This window comes from Girardinichthys multiradiatus, chromosome 21 (assembly GCF_021462225.1).
Source record: "Girardinichthys multiradiatus isolate DD_20200921_A chromosome 21, DD_fGirMul_XY1, whole genome shotgun sequence".
Taxonomy (NCBI): Eukaryota; Metazoa; Chordata; class Actinopteri; order Cyprinodontiformes; family Goodeidae; genus Girardinichthys; species Girardinichthys multiradiatus.
Genome location: NC_061813.1, coordinates 940617 through 965515, shown reverse-complemented (window position 1 = coordinate 965515; position 24899 = coordinate 940617). Strand labels below are relative to the sequence as shown.

The window sequence follows — 24899 nt, the reverse complement described above, 5'->3', positions numbered from 1 at the left end:
TCTGGAGTTTCTGACAAAGCAAATCAGGTTGGATTGTATTAAATGCACTGGAGAAATCAAAGAACATGATCCTCACAGTGCTGCTGGCTTTGTCCAGATGACAGTGGGTTTGTTGAAGCAGGTGTATGATGGCATCTTCAACTCCAACTCCACAGCGATAAGCAAACTGAAGGAGGTCCTGATGTTTTAGTGTTCGCTTACTCAGGTGGGCCAACAGGAGTCTCTCTAGGACCTTCATGATGTGAGATGTCAGGGCAACAGGTCTATAGTCATTGAGGACTGATGGGTGAGTTTTCTTTGGTACCGGAACAAGACAGGACCTAGAGACCTTAAGGACTCTAGGGCTGACAAGATCTGGACCTGCAACCTTATTCCGGTTCGGTCTCTCCAGTTGTCTCTTTACCTGACTTCTTGAGACACACAGGTGGAAGGGGGAAGCAAAGGACGCATCAGCATCTTCTGATATGGTTGATGGCAAACATGTAGAAGGGTCTAGGGCTGAGGTGGAAGATGAAAAAACTTGAGGTGTTACTGGACAGCTGTGGATCCTGTGGGTCAAAGGAGGGTGGGATGTCTGTTTGGCTGTGAGCAGTAGAGGAGGATGCGAAGCTTGTTTCTGAACTGAACCTATTGAAGAATGTGTTCAGTTCATTGGCTCTATCCAGACCTTCATCGGTCTGATCATCCTTCTGCTTGAAGCCTGTGATCTTCTTCATCCCTGTCCACACATTTCTGATATTGTTTTGCTGGAGTTTGCTCTCCAGCTTCTTCTTGTACACCTCCTTGATGTCTCTCATCTTGACTTCAAGTTGCTTCTGTAAACTCTCTGTCTCCCTCTCTGAAGGCTCTTTTTTTCTTGTTAAGCAGGTCCTTCAGGTCACTGGTGATCCAAGGTTTGTTATTGGGGAAGCATCTCACGGTTCTGGTGGGGATGATGTTATCCACACAGAAGTTTATATAGTCGGTAACACACTCAGTCATGGCATTGATGTCCTCTCCATGTGGCTGGCACAGTGCGTCCCAGTCTGTAGCCTCAAAGCAACCTTGCAGAGCTTCTTCAGCTTCCTGTGACCATTTTCTCACAGTCCTCTTTATTACAGGTTGTCTCTGAACAAGGGGCTTATATTTCGAGCAGAAAAAAACAAGATTGTGATCTGATTTGCCTAGAGGAGGTCTTGCTGTGGAGATGTATGAGTCCTTGACATTTGCATAAAACAAATCCAATGTTTTGTTTTCTCTGGTAGAGCAGCTGACAAACTGTTGAAACGTTGGAAGTGTAGCAGAGAGTGAAGCATGGTTAAAATCACCAGAAATTGCCACAAAAGCATTGGGGTTTTGTGTCTGTATCTTAGCAACAACTGAGCTGATGGCATCACATGCAGTGTCGGCAACAGCGGAAGGTGGAACGTAAACTGTTACCAAAATAACACTGGTGAACTCTCTGGGTAAATAATATGGACGAAAACTTACTGCCAACAGTTCAATATCTGGACTGCAGAGATGACACTTCACAGTAACATGTCCTGGATGACACCATCTGTTGTTCACAAGTACTGCCAGTCCACCTCCTTTACATTTGCCGCTCCTCTTTAAATCTCTGTCTGCTCGTATGGTTAAAAAGCCCGGCAGAGAGACGCTGGAGTCGGGGATATGATCCTGCAGCCATGTCTCAGTAAAACACATGATACTGCATGCCCGGTACTCTGGCTGGGTCCTTTGTAGGGCTTGGAGTTCATTCAACTTGTTTCCCAACGATCTCACATTGCCCATCATAATCGACGGAAGAGATGGTTAGAACTTCCTCCTTCTCTCTCTTCACTTAGCTCCTGCTCTGCATCCACGGCGTCTCCTTTTCAACTCATCAGGGATTTGGGGTTGTAGTTGAAGTATTATTTAAGCTTTTGAGATATTAATCAGCTGCTCCCGGTTGTAAGAAACAACCCCGTTTCCATGGCAATGCATCATAACAAATGTCCAAAAATAGAAAGTATTAAGAAAAAATCCTCCAAGCTGCACAGCATCTGACACCGGAGAGTACAGTTGTCCAAAAAAAAAAAAAAAATCAACTGTATCCACCCCAAGAGGAAGAGTTCCCAAAAAAGAATCAATCGGAATCAAAAGTAACAGAGCTACTCCAACCTGCTGCCACCTTGAGCGGTGCAATTCTAGAAATGTGTTCTAGCATGTGTTGAGGTTTAACTAGAGGAGTACCCAAGTTCAGGCAAAAACAGAACAATGACACAGAGACAAGATGAAAAGTTAAATGATATTTATTTACAGTGAATGCAAAGCAGTGGGTTCGTCCTACAAGGGAAGAAGTTAGCTGGTCATCCACAGGAGTAAAGGTGAGTATAATGAGGAGATTGTCTCTTTGTTTCTTACAGGCTCTTTGGAGGTAGGTCAGCTCGGAGGAGGAGGCAAGGGAAATCCACGAGGTAAGTGTTTCAGGTTTCGGTGTCCATTTGTGCTCCAGGTCCGAGGGAGAGAGAGAGAGAGTGGCAGGACGGAGGATGGTTGGTTTCCAAGTGAGAGTCTCCAGAAGAGGAATCCAAATACTCGAGTCCTTAAGTTCCAGCAAAAGGCGAGTTCCACACTCCAATCAGTGTCCTTAGAAAAAACACAAAAATCATCAGGTTACTCAAGAAAGTCTCAAAGATAAATTGTTGGCTGTCTCACTCAGTACCAGTGTCACTGAATAATCCGGCGAGGAATGGATCACTTCCAGGAGCTTAAATGCCAGCTGATCTCATCAGCAGAATCCAGGACAGGTGCGTAGATTGGAAAACTCCGCCCCTGCCACTCTGACTCTGGAAGGTAAGTAGACACAAACAGATCCACCAAACAGAACACAATCCTAACAGCATGAGAAAGTGCTTGCCAAGGTAGCAGAGAGAATGACAAGCTATGGATTTTATTTCACACACCACAGTGCCGGAACAATCTCGACAAACTCCAGAGCAACTACAAAATTATTAAGGAGCACAAAGGCTGGATTGGGTTAAACCAAAAGCTGTGGCGGTGGTTTGAAATCATGGACTCCATTTATGGCATTCATCCCGCGACTTGTTGACGTGAGCGTGGTCTGCACTCAGCAAGCTCATTGTTTCAAGAGAACGTGACTGTGCAGTGACTGTTTATTTTACTCTGCACAACACATGACCCTGAAGGCAGGAGGCGGGGCTTCAATTGAAACACAAGACGTTTCATGCTGAGTAGAGCGAGGCGGAGCACAGTGGAGCCGAGTGGTGCTGGAACTGTGAATAGAAAGGAGGCATTACTCCACTTTTCCACACCACTCTCCTCATTTACCTCTGTTTCCCTTTCACCAACAACACAAGTTGGGATAAGATTTCCTTGGAAGCCATTCATCTCCAGCTGTGACGATGGAAACAAACAAAGATGACAAAGAGCTTAACTCTTTAAGGTTAGCAGGAGAAACAACTGGATTTTTTCGGAACACAAACAAACCGACTGACCAGTTACACACAGGAGAAAGAGAAAAGCAGGGCAACATCCCCTGTCCTCTGTACGTGGTCTTCCATGCAATATCTGATCTACCAGATCCACCATCTTGTAACCCATTTCTTTGTTTTAGCTTCAGCAGCCATCTTGTTACAGGACCTGGCTGACCACATCCTCTGATGTTTAGTTGTTCTAGTTTCCCAACCACCCTTATAGTCACACATGCACTTGCTTCAGGTAGCCTTAAATATCTTCCTCTGGCCTTTCACAAATCACAGGCTAATAGACATTTGAGACTGATATAATTATTGTTAGTTATTGGCTCCTGGTTTCCAGGCTGTGCCCCACTAAATTATGCTTTTTATTAATAATGAAGAATTCTCTTCAGACATTTTTTTTTATATTTGTTAATAACTATATTAGTTCCCCCCTGTGATGCACTGGTAACCTGTCCAGAGTGTACCCTGCCTCTCACCCAATGGCTGCTGAAGATGAGCACCACTATCCTGCATGGATCGACTAGCTCCTACGGTGCAAGCATCACAGCTGCTCTGTGAGAGACATTGCTCCAGAATTAGGGTTTTCACAAGGCAGAGGTGTTTTCTTAAACCAAATTAACAAAAACAAATTCCCAAGTAAAGGCCTCTAAAGCTGATGAAACAGCTACTGCACAGGGAAGCATGAACCTAAATGATAACTATTACTGAAAACAGTAACAAAAGAGCTGAAAATGATTCCCAAAACAAAGCAAATTGATTTTACATGTTTCTGGAAACCCCTGACCTCAACACTGCTGAAGGTTTGTTGGTGATGAAGTCATTTCTGTTCCAGGAAACCCACTGGTTTAAATAAAGCCTGCCAGTTGTGCCAGGAAGTGCTGAACTGTCCAGCCAGAATTAGGCCAGAACCATTTTAGTGGTTGCATGGAACTTGCTATGGGACTGGTGACTGGGACTCTATGTATCTGAGCCAGCATTGATAATGTGGACCATGTTTGTATAAGAAAATATGCACATCAAATTTAAACTTGTTCATCCAATTCTGCCACTAATAAACTTATTTTGGTTTATTTCATTACGATTACTATGTTGAATAGTAATTCCAACCTTGCAAAACAACAGTTTAAATCCCATATTTGGGATATGTGTATGTAAACATCTGACCAGGACTGTGTACCTTATGCATGTTCAACATTAGAGCTGGAAAAACAGATGTTTATCTCACTATAGTGACATCACCGTGATGAGAAATCAGTGTGCAGCTCAGGCACGGTTGTGGACAGATATACAATCCTGGAAGGAAGAATTAATACAGAAAAATGAAAGATATAATATGGAACGCTAAAGAGCTCAAAATTACATAAATAAATTATGAAATAAGTAACTACATCATTAACTATTACATACAAATATAATGTGACAGTGAAACTGAAATAATTGAATGCATATTAAATTCTCAGCTCATTATTATGAAATATATTTCATTTTCCATTGAAAATAAGCTTTATAATATAAAGAATTTAAACATAGAATTTTTACCTAATAATTTAAATTATTGTTGAAGCTATTTTAAAATAATTTCAGCAGTTTTTTTTTTTTTTTCAAAACATAATTTTTTAAAAGTCAGCTTTTATTTCAAAAAGCCAGCTTTTGTTTTATAAGGGTGGTTTCGCCCCATGGCCTATTTATTTCATAATGCCACTTTTCAACTGAATGACTGTCGGCCAATCAGCGTCAACGGGCTGGACCTGCATCCTCATTGGCATACCTGCATGCCATCTGTGAAGGCTGCCTCAGTCCCAACCACGCGAACCTGCCACTGTCCCTGTGGCCCTCCTGCACTTCCTGCAGGTACCTCCCTCACGTGAAGAAGCAACAGGGGCTATTTTCTCCCTGCTAGAAGGGGAATTCACCATAGCGGACCAATGCTCACTGGAAGAAGCTTTGGATATCTTCAATGCTGGGCAGGAATCGGACAATTTCACCTTCGAAACAGTGACTGATAACACCACTGCGCCCCTCTTCCGAACGGAGGACACAGAGACAGGTGCATCCCAGCCTTATTTGAATTGAACCTTCAGCCCTAACTCGATACTTAGCGTGGGATTGCTTCTGTCTTGGTAAAGGAGCAGCCAATCAAAAAACTGGTTCTGGCCTGTTTTCCCTAATTGACAGGCCAAGTCATTCAGTTGAAAAGAGGCATTATGAAATAAATAGGCCATAGGGAGAAATCACTCTTTTATAATAAAAGCTGGCTTTTAAAAAATGGCATTTTGAAACCAAAAACTGCTGGAATTGTATAAATATTGCCTCGACAATAATTTGAATTATTGGGTAAAAGTTTAATATAAAAAATATTATATTACAAAGCTGATTTTAAAAGGAAAATGAAAAATATTTCATAATAATGAGCTGAGAATTGAATTTGCATTCAATTATTTCACAATTTTATTGTCACATTATATGTTTATCTATTATTTATTGATGTAGATACATATTTCACAATGTTTCATTTATTTATTTATTTTTGAGCATTTTAGCGTTGCATAAAATAAAACAGGAAGACAGTGTTGGTGATGAAAACCCTGCAGTTGCCAAATTTTTGATTATCTGTGCACATCTAACAGTTTCACTGCACTATGCTCTTAGGCTTTTCTCTGTAATGCAGGCCAACCTTTCTTCCTGCAAATACAACGACAATTCCTGATAAAGCAATGAGCTCCTCAGAGCTTCAGCTCCTTCAGAGAACAAAACAAGGCCAGTATGCCTCTCACACCACCTTCTCTGTGCTTTTAAAGGGCAGTCTTTTGTTATTTTCCCTGTGATCTAGCTTTCAGCTACATTGATTTGTCATGCCAATGAGAAAAACAGGCCATGTGGCCGTTACTAAGCAACACATCCACACCATCTACCCTCTCTGATGCCTTGACTGAAAATGTCCACCTCTTACTACAAGAAACCATAATCTCAGTGTTTGACATTATGCTGCTATGCTAAACAGCTACAGACAGCTTCTGCAAAGAAAACCCATTTTAGCTGATTGCAAAAATGCTCATTGAGCAGCAAAAATGTGTGACTGGCACACCCACACACACACATCAGCTTTCCAATAACCTTCCCCCATTGTCTGATGTGGGGAACTAAAAGGAGCTGAAATGGGTCTTTTCTAGCACATAATTTGTGGGTCAGACCCTGTTTTATGCACAGAGTGAAACGTTACTGCAGTACATGTTGTGCAATGTCATAGGTAAAATATAAATTTGTCCTACTTTGGTTGACTACTATAAGACCTATCTTAGTATTTCAGCTATACCTAAACTGTGTGAATTGGCTTTATGAATTAATATTATTTACAATACTTGGATTAAAAAGAAAGACGTTGGACCGCACACCTCAAAATATAGCTATTTACTGTACATGCAAACATTTTTTTGTCTGCTGGCCGTCATAAAGTTTGGCACAAAGTAGTTGGGTCAAATCAGTAACTGCAGTGATGGTCTCGGTTTAGCTGAGTCGGCTAAATTCAGTTTTCGTTTTAAAACAATAATAGACAAAATAGATGGACGAGGTCATTTGAATTAAAGCAGTTAAACACTTCAGTAAAATGCAAATGAAACCAAATCTCTATTTATCGGTTTCATTTGGTCCCAGTGAGAAAATGAAAGAGCAAAGCATGAAAAAAATTATCTTATTAAAGAGGTTAAATTACACAAGTAACATAAATGTCAAAGAAATATTTTAACAGTAAGTAATTCAGTCATTGAGTAAAGCACCAATTTCAGAACATAGATGCACTCTAATGTCTACACTACTTAACAAAATGGGGGGAAAAAACAGCTCTTTAACAGTTAAAGTCTTGAACTTTAACAGTAAGTAATTTGATATGTTTTAGATCATTTTTAATCACATTAATTATAATAATATAATCACATTTGATTTATTATCAGTTTGGATCATCTGGTTACACCTTCAGTTTAGCTAAAATGCCAAATTGTTTTTCAGTTTCATTTCTATTCATAAAGCTCCAAATTAAAAATGGTTTCATTTTGTTGCACCAAACAAAGAAATGTCCAAACATTCATGTATCACCGAGAGGGCCCGGAAGAAGTGGGACAATTGTGTCCCTAAACATGCTGGTCAGAGGTGCCTTTAAAACAAGGGAAGCCAACAGTTGTATGTTCACAGTGGTTACCTATAGGAGCAGAGGAGCAGCATCAGAATGTGTTCCTGCACATATCAACCCTCTGGTTCATCATATTTGCATGTCAAGAAATCATATCCAGGAGGAAGATAAAAGAATGAAAGTTGTGTTTTATTTAAAACTGTAACACTAACAATGACTCTCTCAATGTGTCATTGTCTTTATGGTCATCTATTGATTCTGTGATCCACACGTGCTCCCACTAGTGGGGACTGGGGAACAAGTGTGACGTAGTGAACGGATACAAAGTGAAGAGAGCTGCAAAAGCAGCAGGAGTCCATGGTGACAGAGCAGAAGCATCACATGATCGTCCAGAGTCCATCTGATCCGAGAAATAAGTTGCTCACATAACATGTTGATAATGATGCACAACAGTATCCACAATGCTTAAATGAATGCTGCGAGTTGAAAGCCACGCCCCTTTGGTTCTGCAACCAAAGCTGCATGATCTGAAAGCACACAAGGCCCAGGGTCTCAGTGAATCAACTTAAATGATGTGAAAGGATAAAGTAAAGTTTAATTGGGGGGAGGGAGTTCATGATTGTGTGTCAGTTGCAGAGATATAATTTAAAAGAAGCAATAGACTACTGGTAAAAATGTTGTATATCTTCTGTGGAATCATGCTTAAAGCAAGACAAAAATAATTCAAAATAACTCCTGCCTAGGTAGAGCATTCCAGTTCTAAACTAAATATCTGCATGACATTGTGGGAATCATAATTACATGAAAAAGGGGATTTTGTTTACATTTTTGGTTCAGCACCTGAAACATGCGGAGTTTAAAGGTTTTACATTGCCTTCAGGGCAACTGAAGGACAGAGTAAGTTCCTTTCAAATCTGACATTAAAACCAGCTGAGCTGAGATCAAAACCCACTGCATCAACAACATCATCATCATCATCATCATCATCACTGAGGATATGAGACAGTGTAATGCAGGTAAACCAGCCAACAGGCTGAGCTCATCACCAGAACCCATTGTATTTTGGATGACACATATCAAGAACAGATCATGCATTCTTACTCTACATGATCTTCCATTCCTCCAGTTGCACCTGTGCTTTGCTGCTGGCATGATGGACACCCGTGGACACCCACATCGATCCAAGCAGCGTTCTCATTAACACAGCAGTTCTTCTTGTGTCTCAGTTTATCTGCTCTCCTCTCCCATCTAGGTGTAATAGTCTGTTGTGTCTCTGTCTGAGCATGTGTTTAGGACAAAGAAATTGGATAAGTGTGTGTGTGCAGTCTACTGGAAGGCCAGCAGGAACATGAGCACTACGTTGATAATGATGAGCAGCATCATGATGACAAACACAACCACCTTTTGGGTATCTGGGGGTAGGTTACAGCGCAGAAGGGTATTAAAGAATCCCATCTTCTGCCTGCTCCACCTCCCAGAGCCATTGCCACGAGCCATCAGTCCCCTGTCTTCCTCCTCTTCCTCCTCCTTTGCACCGCCACCCGTCCCCTGTCGTCTTTCTCTGAGCACTGAGCCTCCACACCACACCGCGTCACCTCGTCCCACTGCTTGACTACCTCCGTTGTTGTCTTCTAAAATAGATCTCCACCTCCGCTCAGCTCCGACAGTCACCTCCCCTGCTTCTCCTGCCACTTTGCCGATGCTCAGTGTTGCCCCGGCCTGCCAGTGGAGGCTAGGTGCCTATCTATGTCAGTGTGTGTGAATCTGTAAAGCTATTTATGTGTGCTCCGCACCATTCGCTCCTCTTAGTGGGCTTAGGAAACTCCCTCTGTTTTCTTCGCTCTGCGGTCAGTTTAGGTTTTCTTGTTCTTTGAGCTCTCCTCGTCTCAATCTCCCTTTGGTCAGAATGTCAGGATGAAAACTGGGGGATGGGATATTCCTTCTTCTCGATACATGATCATTCCTCCTTGTTTCTGCTCTCTTCTTTTTCTTAGTCTATCTGCTGCTTTTCTAGCACATTCTTCTTTCACTCCATCCTATCTAAGCTCCAAACTAGCTGACTAATTGTTCTCTCTCAAGCTTTTTCCCATCTCTCGATCTCAGCACCTTCTATCTCTGCTATGAGCTCACTCTAAAATGGAGCTCAGTGCTGCGTGAATCCGTGCTACCTCAACCATCCATCTAACAAGCAGAATTGGAGACTTTTTTTCCTCCTTCCTTTCCTTCTTTTTTCATGTGCCCACCCCTGCATTGCTGGCAGCCAATCAGAATGTGCAGTGTGCACATCCTGGATACCAGACTGGTTGAGACAAGGGCCATAGCAACCCTTGGGAGGGAGGCAAGCAGAGTGGGGGTAGGGTAGGGAACTGAGTGTGAGAGAAGCAGGGTGTAGAGGAGGACATGCAGATTAAACAACTGATCTCCAATGAAAAACTATGTGCAGTTTGTGGTTGCATATTTGCTGGGCTATAATACTCAATGTTTGTAATCATCTATAATATAATAAAATGATTTAGCCATTAGCTTATTAGTTCATAGTTCTTATTAATTCCACCACATATGCAGTGTTAGCTTGAGGTGACATTTTAGTGCCACAAGACATGTTGAGAGAAAGAGGGACTTTGAGCTGCTTCCATTGGCTACTTCTATATTTTACACAACCAGCAGGGGGCCTGTGAGGTGCAACATCCAGTGCTCAAAGGATTTCACGGCCTTAGACGTAGGAGCCACAAACAGGCCTGTCGTTATTGATCACCTTTATGATGCATGTCTTGGGGACCAGGATGACGGTGTTTGAAGCATGAGGGAACCTCACATAGCTTCTGAGACTTGCTGAAGATATGAGTGAAGACAGGGGGGGAGTTGGTCAGTGCAGGTTCACAGGCATGAGGGGGAGACATTTTCAGGTCCTGGAGCTTTCGTGTTCTTGTGACGATGAAAGGGCCTAATTACATCTTCCTCTGAGATCTTGAATCCAGACAGGGGGTCTAGGTAGAGGAGGGTGGTTAGTCCCTGGGACCTTTAGCGTTTGAATGTGATATGGATTGTTTGGTGGAAGGTGTGAATGCCTGCTGTTGAAACCTGTTAAGGTCATCTGCCAAGGTAGCAGAGAGAAGGAATTCTTTTTCACAACATTTGTTATCAGTGAATTGAGCTGTTTTTTAAGCCACTGATGTGCCGGCTTTTGCACCGGCCAGAACAGACGAATAGAACTGCCTCGGTGATTAAAAGTACAGTTTATAAAAACCGACTCAAGGTGAGAACTACGTGTCATCTGTAATACTGTAACATAACTGCACCAACCTACGTTTCTGTAAAAACAGATTTTACCTCTTTCTTTTCTCACAAGAACAAAGAGGTCCGTTCAAAACAGCTGAAAACCTGGCATCTGTAGTGCACAGTCCAGGGTGTGTTCAATGTTCACCGTTGACCTGTTTCTTATTAATAAAAAAAAATCTGATTTTTTGCATTATTTTATTCTATATGGTTTATATGGCACTATATAGAATATGTATATATGGTATATACACAAGTTGTGGATCTAGTGAATTTCAATGGTTTGGTTTCTGTCACTGTACATATTTCATGTATTCACATGATTTTTAAGTTGTTGTTTGTTAAATTACTTAATTGAAAAGCAAATGGGCTGTCTTTTCTAAATTCAGGGAATTATTATTTAGAATAAAACACTCATAACATTTACAATACATGAAGACAGGTTGGTAGCAGCCTGTTCAGGTGTCTTAGTGTGTATGACTGCATTGTCTGCATGAAGTTGACATGCTATGGTTCAGCAGTTTGACGTTATTAATAAAAAAAAAGCTGAAGACCAATTGACCAAGAATAAGCCCTTGTGGAACGCCCATATTATTTTAAATGATAGAAACTTTCCTGGAACAATTTAACAAATTGTTCTTTATTTTAGAGATGGGACGTAAACCATTTTTATTGGCTGATGTGAGTTGCAGATGTTTTAATAATGATACTGGAAAAACAGTTGGGGAATTATCTCCAAAATAAGTACCTCATTAATAGCCAGCTGTTCTCCTCCACCTCCTCCTGGGTGTCCAAATCGATGTCCAGAGGAATGAAACTCTTCGTACAAGAAATCCTCTTCACTACCCAATTCATCTCCATGCCCAGCCTTTTCAGATGCCCCATCAGGAACAACCAACGCTGATATAGGGAAGGAAAGAAGGGATGAGTGAGTAAAGAAAGAAGGGGAAACAAAAGTTGCAATTATGTTTCAGCAATCCAACACAATATTGTAGATAAGATTGCAGTACGTAGGAACAGACTGATGAATTTTAACTTCTCAAGATGTTTTTTACATGAGCAATATGTACTCTCACAGAAGGAAGACAGCATATTGAAAGCAATGATTTAATCAAGAAAAAATACTAAATAGGCAGACTGGCATCGTGGGTGTGGATAAAAGAAGGAACTGACATAGAGGCAAGGAAATGGACTGACATACATCTGCTGGGAGGTGATAGTTAGATGAGAACCAGGTGAATAGTAACCAACACAGGCGGGTCAGGACCTGAACTGAGGGGCGTGAAAGTAATCATTAACATAGAGGGGTCTACACAGGACACAAAAGGAGCTAGCTAAACCAAAATCTAAGGACTAACACTAAAGCAAGAAAGTAAACAAATATGGAAAGGGGGCTTTTCCATTTCAATAACTGGATGAGATGTTTAGGTTGACCTGGGTCTGACTTGGCTATCTGGTGGTGGAAAAGCAAACAGGTTCTTTTTAGAGAACCTGTTTAGGAAATGGCTGTAGGGCTAGTTCTGCTGAACAACTGGAACCATGAAAAAGCCACACAAGAACACAAGAAATTAATAATCTTAAAACAAAAGAATAGACTATCTATGGAACACAACACAAAGACCAGCAGACCATGAAATATACAAAAACGTCTTGGTGTACGAATGAGTGGGCATGGGTCTGTCATTTCTATGAAGCTCAAAACAATTGATACCAAAAATACTTAAGCTCAGAGTAGACTGCTGGAGGACAAAATGATCACTTCTTTCTTTCAGTGTTTAACTCTGTCTCTCCTAGACATAGCTACTGGATGAGCTTCTACTGTGACTAACTGTATGTGCTCTTTTACACTCTAGACTTACAAACGGATTCATCCGCTTAGCTGTCTTTCTCTCCTAGATGAAGCCACTGAAGGAGCTGCCACTGCCATTAATTTTTGAATTTTCTTTAACATAGAAAGTACTCCTGGATCAGTGCTTGTGTTTTTCTTTTTTTGTGTGTATATGCTCTGTTTTCTCAAACTGCTAGTTGGTCAGATGGCCGCTCACACTGAGCCTGGTTCTGGTTCTGCTGGAGGTTTCTTCCAGTTAAAAGGGAGTTTTCCTTTCATTGCTACATGCATGCTCAGTATGAGGGATTGCTGCAAAGTCAACAACATAATGCAAGCGACTACATCATATGCCACTGTAATGTACTTTTTATCATGATGTAAAGCAATTTGAATTGCCTTGCTGCTGAAATGTGCTATACAAATAAACTTGCCTTTCCTCACATGCTCATCCTGAAGGAGTGAATGCTGCAAGTCACTGACTTGATCTGTTGGGTTTCCTTAGAGAGAAAAACTTTTAACCAATTTGAATAATAAACTGAATCCGACTTCATTGTTTGATAATTCGTATCAATCGGAGTGTACGTGCCTGACTTGAAACCTGTCTGTATGATTGGACTGAATTCACTTTTTTGTGAAATGGGTGATTTCACAAAACGGTGACAGAATTGAAACAAAATTAAAACAGCTTATTAAACTGACAGTAGGTGAATGGCTTTTAGAATGCTAAGCAGTACTTATAAACACTATCTGATGATATCCAAGGACCAGCGTAGCTGCATACATTATAAATGCAGCAGCTGTGCACTGAGGGAAGGGCCATGGTGTCCATCACAGGGCCATTACTGATCACATTTCATATGATCTAGCAATCTTTGTCAGTGACTCTTATATGAACACACAACTCTGGTGTTGTTATTACTATTATTCATTCATAGCACACAAAAAATAGGGTATATGAAAATGTAGCAGCAACAATACTGTTCCTTAAAAGATTTAGCCATTTATTCTACGGATTTGAGTCATTTTATATCAGTATACCTTAAAATTGCTGAAACTTGCTAGCTGCTTACATACAAGGCAGGCATTATATTTCTTGTTCTCTAAGAACAATCCTTTTGGTGTTTGTGGCTACCAGTCTGATGAGCTAAAAATACTCCTGCTGCTACACTTCATCAGAGGCATCACTGTCGTCTGCCTTGCCAACAGCTGTTTCCATGGAGCAAGTATCTTTGGTGAGAAATAAGTGTCTGGAGATGGATGTAATGAGAATCCAAGAGAGCTTCTCAAGATATTTTTTACATGAGCAATATGTACTCTCACAGAAGGAAGACAGCATATTGAAAGCAATGATTTAATCAAGAAAAAATACTAAATAGGCAGACTGGCATCGTGGGTGTGGATAAAAGAAGGAACTGACATACATCTGCTGGGAGGTGATAGTTAGATGAGAACCAGGTGAGTAGTAACCAACACAGGACCTGAACTGAGGAGGGTGAAAATGATCATTAACATAGAGGGGTCTACTCAGGACACTAGGCCCTGTGCAACAAGCACTACAACACATTGAAGAGGGCACAGAAAGATGGGAGGAAGAAGGACAGACAAAAGGCGAGAAAGGCTTGATCTTAGTTCTTCCTCACAAAAAAGGGACAACATTTATTGTCTGGCTCAGCACAATTTTAATTCAATTCAATTCAGTTTTATTTATATAGCGCCAATTCACAACACATGTTGTCTCAAGGCACAATTTTAGTGCTTAGACAAATACAAGAGCACTTGTTTAAATGCAACCACCATCGCATACATCAGGGCCGTGGATGTTACAGGTACTGCCCTGATGAGGGCAGTGTAACACACTTACTGACGAGAAGTGATGATCTGTGGAGATGGAGGAGTTTCATTCATGTGCCGAGAACTCCTCCAGTCCAGCTTACAGAAACAACTGACAGGCTGAAAGGGACAGACACTCCTGAGCACTGGTACCCCGGGGCATCTTGGAACATTAAAAACATCCACATCCTCCTAGGAGGCTCATAATGTAGAGAGGCAAAGTCCAAGGACGTTGAATCACTACAAAATATGCAACATAAATCCTTTTTTCTCTTTTATATCATAGGAAACAATTCTGGGAAAAATAGGGTCTATAACAGGAGGTTTCAGTTATCTTTAACTGTAAATGTTCACCTCCGGAGCACTGGCCACCTGGTTGGAGGAAAATTACAGGATCACAATTGCAGTTTTTGAAAATGCAGCTTTGCAAAAAGAGTCTGCAAGACTGTAGGTGGCTGCAGTCTGTCCGAGGAGTCAACAGGTAACCTAACAGGCATCTTTTTGACTGTAGGAAGATGTTGGTGTATCCAAACGTAAGCCAAGCATGCATGGGGAAAACAAAGGGACCTGCACAGCTTTTCTGTGAGGTGACACAATCTGGCCACGACACCAGTGTGCAGCCCCTCAATGAGTGTCATATTAAAATGACCCAATATGGGATCTTAGTGACCTGGACACTAAACCTGGGAAGACATGATAGGAACATAGTAATAATAGAGAAGAATAAGAGTAAAAATGTGAGTTAACTACAATCAGTTATAATCATATCTGTATTATTGTAGGAGGTTTTCTTCACAGAGAGGAACAAAAGTCCATTTAGAAGCCTGGATAACTATTTATGAAGTAGTTGCAAAAAAGCCTCTGGCAGAGTTAAAAAAACGTCAATGACCAAACTAAAACTAACCTTCCAGTGTATCAGGAACATCCAAACAGGTTTTAGCTTTTACACACATTTTCATTTACACTATGTTTGCATATTTATTGCAGGCCATGTGCAGATGATAAAAGACAATAAAATCAAATAAAATCAAACATCTTAGTAACATGGTCATTCAAACTAAAAGTTAAAAGCAGGTTCAGGGTGTGTCCCTTATTTGTAGAGAAACTCACTAGCTGAGTCGGGTTCACAGTCTCTGTGAACCAATATCCACAAATGGAGAAAACATGGAACAGTGCAGAACTTTCCCTGGAGTGCCTGGCATGCCAAAATTATTACAAGAGCACATCAATGTCTCATCAAGGAGGTCACAAGAGAGCCCACAACATCTAAAACTATGCGGAGCATGCTTGGCTCAGCTAAGGTCAGAGTTCATGATTCAACAATAAGAAAGAGGTTCCATCAAATGTTCTAATTGATGAAACCATGAATTCTGATCTCTACCGGAAAGCTGTTAAGGAGAATGTTCAACCATCAGTTCTTTACTGTCCGAAGCATAGTTAGGTTATGAAAACCATCCGAAGTGGCTGAATTAAAATAATTCTGCAAAGAAGAGTGGGTCAAGATTCCTCCATAGTGATGTAAAAGCCATTGCCAGTTTTCTTGATGGCAGCTGTTGATGTTCAGAGGGAAACAACCAGCAACTATGTTTAGGGAGTAACATCTGTTTCACATAGAGCCAGCAGGGTTTGGATAGCATTTCTCCAATAAAGAAATGAAATCATCATTTAAAAAACTGCTTCTTGTACTTACTCAGGGTATTTTTGCCAGAAACATTCAGGCGGGACAAATAAGCAAAAACAGAAGAAACTTTTTCACAGCCCTGTTCTTTGTGCCAGAACTGCTGAATTTGTTGACTAAATTGTACTATAAAGCTGAATAAGAAACATATCAGTATCTAAAATACTCTTGGCCAAGATTTTGCAGCAGATCCAGATCATTTAAAGTCATATAAAGTATCATTTAAAGTACAAACACAATGCATTTTCCTGTAATGTTAATAGCATGTTTAAAGCTGAGGTGGAAGAGGAAAGTCATTTCATGAAGATCAACTGTTTGACATACAGTAGAATACAGGTCTAGGGTCAGGAAAAGAGCTGCTAAAATTTCTGCAGACCCCACACACCCTGCACATAAACTGTTCAGAGCTTTACCTTCAGGTGGCGCTACAGAGCACTGTTCACTAAAACCAGCCGCCACAGAGACAGTTTCTTCCCCCAGGCTGTTTCTCTGATGAACATTCAATAGAGTACCAAACAACAGCATACAGATCTTGCAAATGCACCTTTTTATTCATATATGTGTAGATTTGTATATTGTATATATGTATATTCTTTAATGCAAAAAACAAAAACCAGAGAGCATAGTGTACCGGAGTCAAATTCCTTGTTTGTATGTACGAACTTGGCAATAAAGCTGATTCTGATTCTGAATATAAAAGGTCTATTAGCTGTTTGGTCACAACTATATCACAAAACTTTATTGCCCTGGTAACAGTTTCCATCTAACTTATCCTGTCCTTGAGGAATGTGTGTGTGTGTTAAGACTGAGATGTTGATGGAACAAAAACAAGACTGATTTAAAAGGACTTTGTGTACCACAAAAAACCTGAAGCTGACTCAACCGTGCTCAAAGTTGGGACTGCACTCATCCGAAGTCTCTGAATGTAGGTTAGCCATGCCTGTAAATTGGACTTGTCATCATAGAGAGCATTCCAGAGTGACTGATATGGATTTGTGTGTGTTTGGCCAATTCAAGCGTAATGGTTGCATTTTCATTAGTGTCACGCATCTGCAAGCAACGAGTGAGTGCTCTGAACCACTCAGCCTGCCGACTAGGATGGGGGAAGAGCCGTGTGTGTGTGTGTGTGTGTGTGTGTGTGAGTATGTATTTCTGTCTATACCTCGTAGTGAAATCATGAATACAGTCCAGTTTGTGTCCTATAGTCATCAAACACCATGCCTACCCAAAACAATTATCTAGTGTAATCTGTTGAAATGAGGACTTTCTCCACATCTCCCAGTTAACAGTAGCTGAAGCGGGTTCCTCAGAGCTGAAGGACACCAAACCTTGAAGACAGAAAAAAGAGCTAGAGCTCATTAATTACTGGTCAGCTTTAATGACAGAATTTGAGACAATAGTCTAATGTCATCAAGATAATCTACAATACACCTATACACACATTGTGTACCTGAGAGTGACAAACACATTGTTTGCTGTGAACAGTAGAGCTACTACAGTAATACTGAACTGAGGACATGAAAGTCAAAGGTAAAATGCATCCCTGAATTCCTTCTGTTGGGAGTTTTAGGCCTCTACAAATTCATCCTCTCTGTCTCCTGCTGCAGACTAACATCAGATACATGTAACCCTGTTCATGTTTACCAATTACAAATGCAAACATATAAAATGGATATACCATGTTTTTTGGTCAATTCTATTATAATAAGAGGTTTGAACTAGAGCTATAAAATAAACATATAACATGCATGCATATTTAAACAGGACAAACATTGCATAATGTTATTGGAATTGTTTGACAGCTCAGTCATGCATGGAGGCTGTCTGCTGAGGGTGGTAGCATCATAAGTCCCAGATCACACAAAGAAAAATCCATGGGATCATTAGGGCAGATTTCTGTGTGAACACTGATCTGTGCTAAAAGCACTTCCATGATTCCCATAAACAGCTCCAGCAATGCTGTAAGGTTGTATGGTGTCACCATCACTGGATGTTCAACCAGAAGTCAACCTCTGTCGTTTTAGAGGGTGGTCCACCTGATGCTGGCACCCACTGGTCTTGAGCTTAGATTTAAGGTCACACACTGTTGGCTGATTTCTGCTTCCATTAATTTCAAGAGTTAATTGTTGTTTGCAGGTTTAAGATCTAGACAAATACACAGGTATTTAATAAAACGAGATAACCTTTCATAGGCACTGTTATACTGCTTATTAAATCATAAATAAATGAAGATTCTGATGAAATATGTTTGCCAGCCCTTTAAATTTATAAACAGAAGCTCATGTTTCACACTTCTCACTGGTGTTTCAGCAGTTCTACCTGGCGTCACCTTTTCTCCTCGCTCAGCTCTCTTCTCATGTGGCTTTTTTTTTGGCAACATCAAAAAGTTTTGTTGAAGTCATATTCCAGGTTACAGGAAATGAGCAGACACTCAGGTTAATTGTGAACACCGCAAATCATTACAGAAATGTATTAGGAAATGGAAAACCATCAACCACCATGAGTGGGTCATATGATAAAAGATATTTGGCTGGGTGGGAAAGTCTTCATTACGGAGCTCCTAACATGTTAATGGTTTGAGATCAGTCCTTGTTGTTTTCCATCCAGGTCAATTGATCAGTGTATCCGATCTTCAGACTAATTAAGCAAGCTTTCGGTGGATCCACATGTACATGACGGTGCATTTAAGTACTATTTGTAAATCCAATAACCTATTCTAAAATTAGCTATAAATTAGTCATCTCTATTGTTCTCTGGTCTTCCTCTGTTGCTTTTATTGTCAACATTTTCCTTAAAAAAATCATCACTGCAATCTCCTCTCAGGTTGTACTAGAAGAAGCAGAACCCAACACAGCAGTGTTGGGTTCTGCTGGAAGCATTGTGGTGAGCTGTTTGAAGAGCCTAACAAAGGAATGATTCCAACTCTGATGATTTCTACCTGGAAAGAATGACATAATGGAAAAACAACAAGATGACGGTTAAAGAGTTTATTAATGAAAGATTATTTCTTTGGCGCTCGGACCCCGGAGGAAGACGTAAACGCTGAGGATGAAGTAGGTTTGAATAAACATTTTAGGGTTATGATTAGGTACGTCTTCCCCCCCTGGGATTCGATCCTGGTGGTGGTGTAGGCCTTGGTATGGAAGGAGTTGGTAGCCTATGGTGGAGAAGGGGTGGAGGAGGGTCGAAGCACAGCAGAAGAGCGGTGTCTTCCATGCAGAAGGTCTTTAAAAGTGATGCCCTGGGAGATGATTGGCTGAGAAGAAGTGCGGGCCTGCCGTTGATTAGAGCAGCCAGTGAGGAGTGATTGGACGCGGCGGGGGTGGTGAGTCTTCCATGTTGAATCTTTGTTTAAACTCCATGATTATGAATATTTTTCCATTATTCCTGTATTTCTAGGTGATATTTTATAATATCAAAATCAATTATAATGTATCATTATAATATATTTTAATAATTGTAAATACACTTGCCTAAAGTACAGCTATCTTTTTGTTAGACTAAAAAGTATCTGTAAAACTAATATGGAAAAAAATGCTACATAGTAGATGATTGTTAGGTTTTATAGGTTGTTTTATCAGAAACACTGTCCCTGTACCATCCGAAGATTGATGGTTCAGTCAGCTCTGAGGAAAGATTGACAATAAGCTGAAGATAGATATGCACATATGAGTTTTGACATTTTATTCTGAGGTATCATTCAACATATTTTACTGTACTTAACCTGGAAAATGTCAATGTCAAATTAATTTATATAGCACATTAAACATCCACAGCTGAATAAAGTGCTTCACAATTACATCACCATAAAAAGCAAATAGAATAAAACTTAAATAAAAATAAATAAAACACAGAAGAGTTAAGATTTCTAAGAGCTATTTAGTGTCTCATGATAAATAAAATGCCAGGAAAAAGAGATAAGTTTTGAACAGGAATGTAAATGTTTCTGTGCTCTGAGCAGTGTGGGCATGTAGAGGGAAGGTATTTTATAGTCTTGGGGCGAATGCTCAATCACATCGAAATTTGAACTTCGATCTGGGAATACAAGGAGAAACTGGCTTGAGTGCTTTCAAAAGTGTGTAGATTTTGAGGAGATCACGCAAATAGAATGAAGCTAGACCATCTGAAACTTTAAAAGTGAGCAGTAGAGTTGCAATGTTTTGAACTATTTGTAAAAGCTGCAGGGATGATTGAGCTAGACCAATGTATAATGAGTTACAATAGTTCAGACAAGAGGTAATAAAGACATGAATAACCTTCTTAAGATCCCTCAAGGATAGATAAGGCTTCACTTTAGCAATGATTCGTAGCTGGAAAAGCTTGTCTTAAAAACAGCCCATATCTGTTTGTCCAACTTAAAGGTTAAAGGCCATAAAATGCAAAATCCACTTTCTTACCCTTTAAATACGTGTTGCTGTACGAGTCTAGGAATGCAGAGGAGTTGAATTTAGTCTCTCCAGGCATTGGGGAGATATCTTTGTATTCTGTTTGGGTCATATTTTTCAGTTTTCTCTATCATCTGTTACATTTATCCAACTGTTACATCACAGTATTTGCTGTGGAACAGCTAAATAAGTTCATGGACTTCCAGCTGATCAATTTCGCATATTGGCCATTTTTAGACCAAAGCTTTGGAGTTTCACTTTATATACACCACAACTGTATGATTTAAATGTGAAAAGGAATGATATAAAAGCATAATATGTCCCCTTTAGGAGAGCAGCCAGAGTAACACTCAAATTCCTTACTGCAGAGAGACTACAAGCAGTGAAAGTAGATAAGGAACCAAGAGCATTGGCTGGAATGGGGGTTGGGGTGGGGGGGTAAGTTAAGCTTCCTAAAGATAGACCCCAGTGGCAACATGTACAAAACAAACAGCAATGGTCTCACTACGGACCCCGCGCGGAACCCCAAAATGGAGAGAGGCTGCTGAAGAAGAATAAGCCCCTAGATTGACTGACAAGCATCTGCCTGTGAGGTGTGACTTAAACCAGGACAGAGCTGTACATTTATTAACAACAATATGTTCCAACAGGAATAAAAGAAAATTGTCTTCTATGGTATGAAAGGCTGCAGATAAGTCTGAAAGCACCAAAACAACATAATTCCCTGAGTCTACTGTTAAAATAATGTTGTTAAAAAAACTAGGCTCGTAATCATATGCTTTGCACATGCCAGATGTATGCTGGTGAAAGATTTTTATGAAAATAATAAGCTTAAGGTCCGTTGCAAGAAGGAGAAACCGCTGAGCATCTGCAGTGCTACTGTGTGAAATTGTGTGGTAACTGGTGACCAAATACAGGAACATTCCCACAAATAGACAGACCCCAGTTAAGGAATGCAAAGCTTTCAGGACCAATGGGTAATGGTGGAAAGATCCCTCTTGAACTGAGTTATCACTACTTTTATAAATAGCAGCATTGGGATCAGTTGTCCAGCAGAGGTCAGGGCAAAGATCTGATGAGACAAATGCTCAAGGCAAGCTCATGTTAAAGGAACTCCTAGCTGTGGGAGTTTTGGAATACTATCAATGAGTAAACATGTTGAACACATGCATATGCTGTTTTGTGTTAGCACCCAGCTAAATACAGTTAGTAATAACAGCTAATGTTCTGATCCAAAGACCTAACAACTAATTTACGTTGTAGGAAATTAACAGTTGTTTCTCTGTCACCAGAAACGACAGCAGGAGATGCTTTAGTGCACACACTTCGTTTTTCCTCTATCATCATACTCCTCATTTGTGATGGATAAATAAAAAAAATTATATTTTAGCATGAAACTGATCAAATAATGTAATTTTTATATCGAAAATGCATATTAGCTTACAGTCAACACTTTGAGTTGTAATATAAAGCAAATATTTTTCACCATACAGGGTTTCTAGTCAGAGTGATAATTTTGTTTAGTAGATGTTGTTAATAGTCATTATAGAGAGATCCTACCACATAGTTCAAATTGACTTTAAGGATGCCAGCTAGAAATATTGTTGTTAATTTTTATGGCTTTGTCTTTCTGTCAGTTCATCAGTAGAGCGTTCCTTTTAAGACAGAGTTATTTACAGATGTCTCATCCACCCTGATGGTGCCTGATATGTACTGCAAAAAAGAATGGTCCAGACTGCCTAACGATAGGTGAGCTAAGCTTGTTGCATCACACTCAAAAACACTCAAGGCTGTCATTACTGGCAAAGGTGGTTTAACAAAGTATTAAGCAAAGGCTGTGAATACTTAAGTTCAATTTCGTAGCTTTCTATTTTTAATAAATTTGCAAAAATCTCAAACAAACATCTTTCACATTGTCATAATAGGGTATTGTGTGTAGAATTTTGAGGAAAGAGATTAATTTGATACCATTTGTAATAAGGCTGGAAAAAGTGAAAAAATACTGTCCAGATGCAAGTGTCATGTATGTTATGGTGTTCTCTGGTAGTCAATTACAACAAAGAATTTGTCATTTTCTTTTCTAACAACATTCTCTACAGTTTTCCTCAGACCAAATAACGCCAACCATAACTGTGAACACAGTTTCATCAAACAGGTCTCTACTAGGCAAGAAATATTTTTATTTCATGAGATCTTGTTACAAACATACCTTTTATTTGTTTTCTGAGTTACGGAGAAATAAAAACTGCAACAAAGAGATTGGTCTTTTATAGGAACAATAATCATTTCCTTAGACCATGTTCATATTAAGGCTAATCATAGCGAACTGGAGCACACCAGTCTTATCTTTTAGAGGGTAACATCCAAAACTCAAATGTAAACCTACTATAAATATAATTTTTGAAACTCAATATTAATGTATAATTTATGATGTAAAAATCCATGAGTTAGTCTTTTTTTGCAGGTGGGAGAAGAAACTGCATTGAGGTTGTAGATAATAAATCTGCTAATGTTGACGTGACAATTTAATTTCTTATTGTGTCAGAAGTCCTAGTTCAGACAAACAAAGTTAACTAATTGGCCACTTTATTAGGTACACCTTGCTAGGGCTTTTGCCTCTTCTGGTGGTAAGAAATGTTCTACAGATGTTTTAGTCCACGTGGACAAAGTAAGACCATATAGTTGCTGTAGATTTGTCGACTTCATATCCCTTGATGTGAATCTGTTGTACCCACACATCCAAAAGGTGATCTGTTGGACTGAGATGTGGCGACTGTGGAGGCCCTTAGAGTCCAGTGAACTCATTGTCACATTCTAGAAACCTGTTTGAGATGATCAGCGTTTTGTGACATGGTCATTATCGTGCTGGAGATAGCCATCAGAAGATGGGTCCACAGTGCCATGAACATGATGAGCAACAATATGGACATAGTTTATGGTCTTTAAACAATGCTAAGTTGCTTATTAAACTATTACATCACCAGCCTGAATTGTGAAAAAAGGCAGTATGGATCATGCCTTCATGGCTAGTTGTGACCCTACCATCTGATTGACTAGGCAACATGTTTCCAATCTGTTATTGTCAAGTTTTGGTGAGGCAGTGTGTAACTGTAGTGTCAGTTTCCTGTTTTACGCTGACAGGAGTGGTACTTGGTGTGGTCCTGTGCTGCTGTAGCTCATAGAACAGGTCTCTGTTAAAAATGAGAATCTATTTTCCAGTCAGATTTATCCCATATAAAAAAAGGTCAAATAAAAAAACAAAAAAAATAAACTGTTGCTTAGAGGATATTCTGTCTTTTTCACACCATTCTCTGCAAACCTGAGAGATGGTTGTGTGCAAAAATCCCAGTAGACCAATAGTTTCTCAGATACTCAGACCAGATAGTGTGGCTCCAGTATTTAGACCACCTTCAAAGACACTTATATCCTCTTTCTTCCTTATTTTGAAGCTTGCCTTGATTTTTAACAAGTCACCTTCACTACATCTACATCTAGTGATGCAGGAGAGTGTTCTGCTGTGCTGATGTTGGACCTTACTTCTGCCTTCAATACTGTTGACCATCATATCTTACTCAATAGGCTGAGACATTGGGTGGGTGTATCTGGTTCTGCTTTAGAGTGGTTCACTTCATATCTATCTGAACGATGCTTCTGTGTGGCTGCCTCTAGGTACAGGTCCTCTCCAGCCTCCCTTTCTTGTGGTGTCCCCCAAGGTTCTGTCCTAGGGCCCTTGTTATTTTTATTGTATTTGCTTCCTTTACAGCATATCCTGAGCACTTTTGAGGGCATTTCTTATCACTGTTATGCTGACGATATTCAGCTGTATATTTCTTTAAGCCTGAACATGTTTTTAAGTTACAGTTGCTGATTGTATGTTTTGAATCTATCAAAGGTTGGATGGCTGATAACTTTCTCCAACTTAATGATGAAAAAACTGAAGTCCTTGTTTGTGCCCCTGATAGATTTATACCCAGGATAATGGAAGCTCTTGGTCCTCTTGGCAAATTTGCTAAATCTTCCATCAGGATCCTTGGTTTAACCTTTGACTCTGCTTTCTCCTTAGATACCCACATCAAATCTCTGGTTCACTCTTGTTTTTATCATTTACGTAACCTTGCTAAGTTAAGTCCCATTGTGTCACGTTCTGAACTTGAGATTACTATCCATGCATTCATTTCCTCACGTTTGGATTACTGTAATGCTTTATTTACCTGTTTTAGCAAAAACTTCCTGGAACGTCTCCAGGTTGTTCAGAATGCTGCTGCTAGACTTCTGACAAAATCTTCTAAGTATTCCCACTCCACACCGTTACTCATCC

The 24899-nt window shown here is 40.0% G+C and overlaps 1 protein-coding gene across 9 annotated transcripts in view; it reads right to left on the bottom strand.

Annotated features, from left to right (window-relative positions):
• The window catches only part of arhgef4 (Rho guanine nucleotide exchange factor (GEF) 4), a 60657-nt gene that overhangs the window by 17395 nt on the left and 18363 nt on the right, over positions 1-24899 (bottom strand). For 5 of the 9 annotated variants that reach the window (XM_047349342.1, XM_047349343.1, XM_047349344.1 and 2 more), the window contains exon 2: positions 11609-11760. In XM_047349342.1, coding sequence (XP_047205298.1) covers positions 11609-11760 — 152 coding nt within the window. Of the gene's footprint in view, positions 1-2382; positions 2608-2683; positions 3781-8685; positions 9788-11608; positions 11761-24899 lie in introns of those variants that run through there. The other 4 variants (XM_047349351.1, XM_047349348.1, XM_047349347.1 and 1 more) reach the window with 4 other exon arrangements.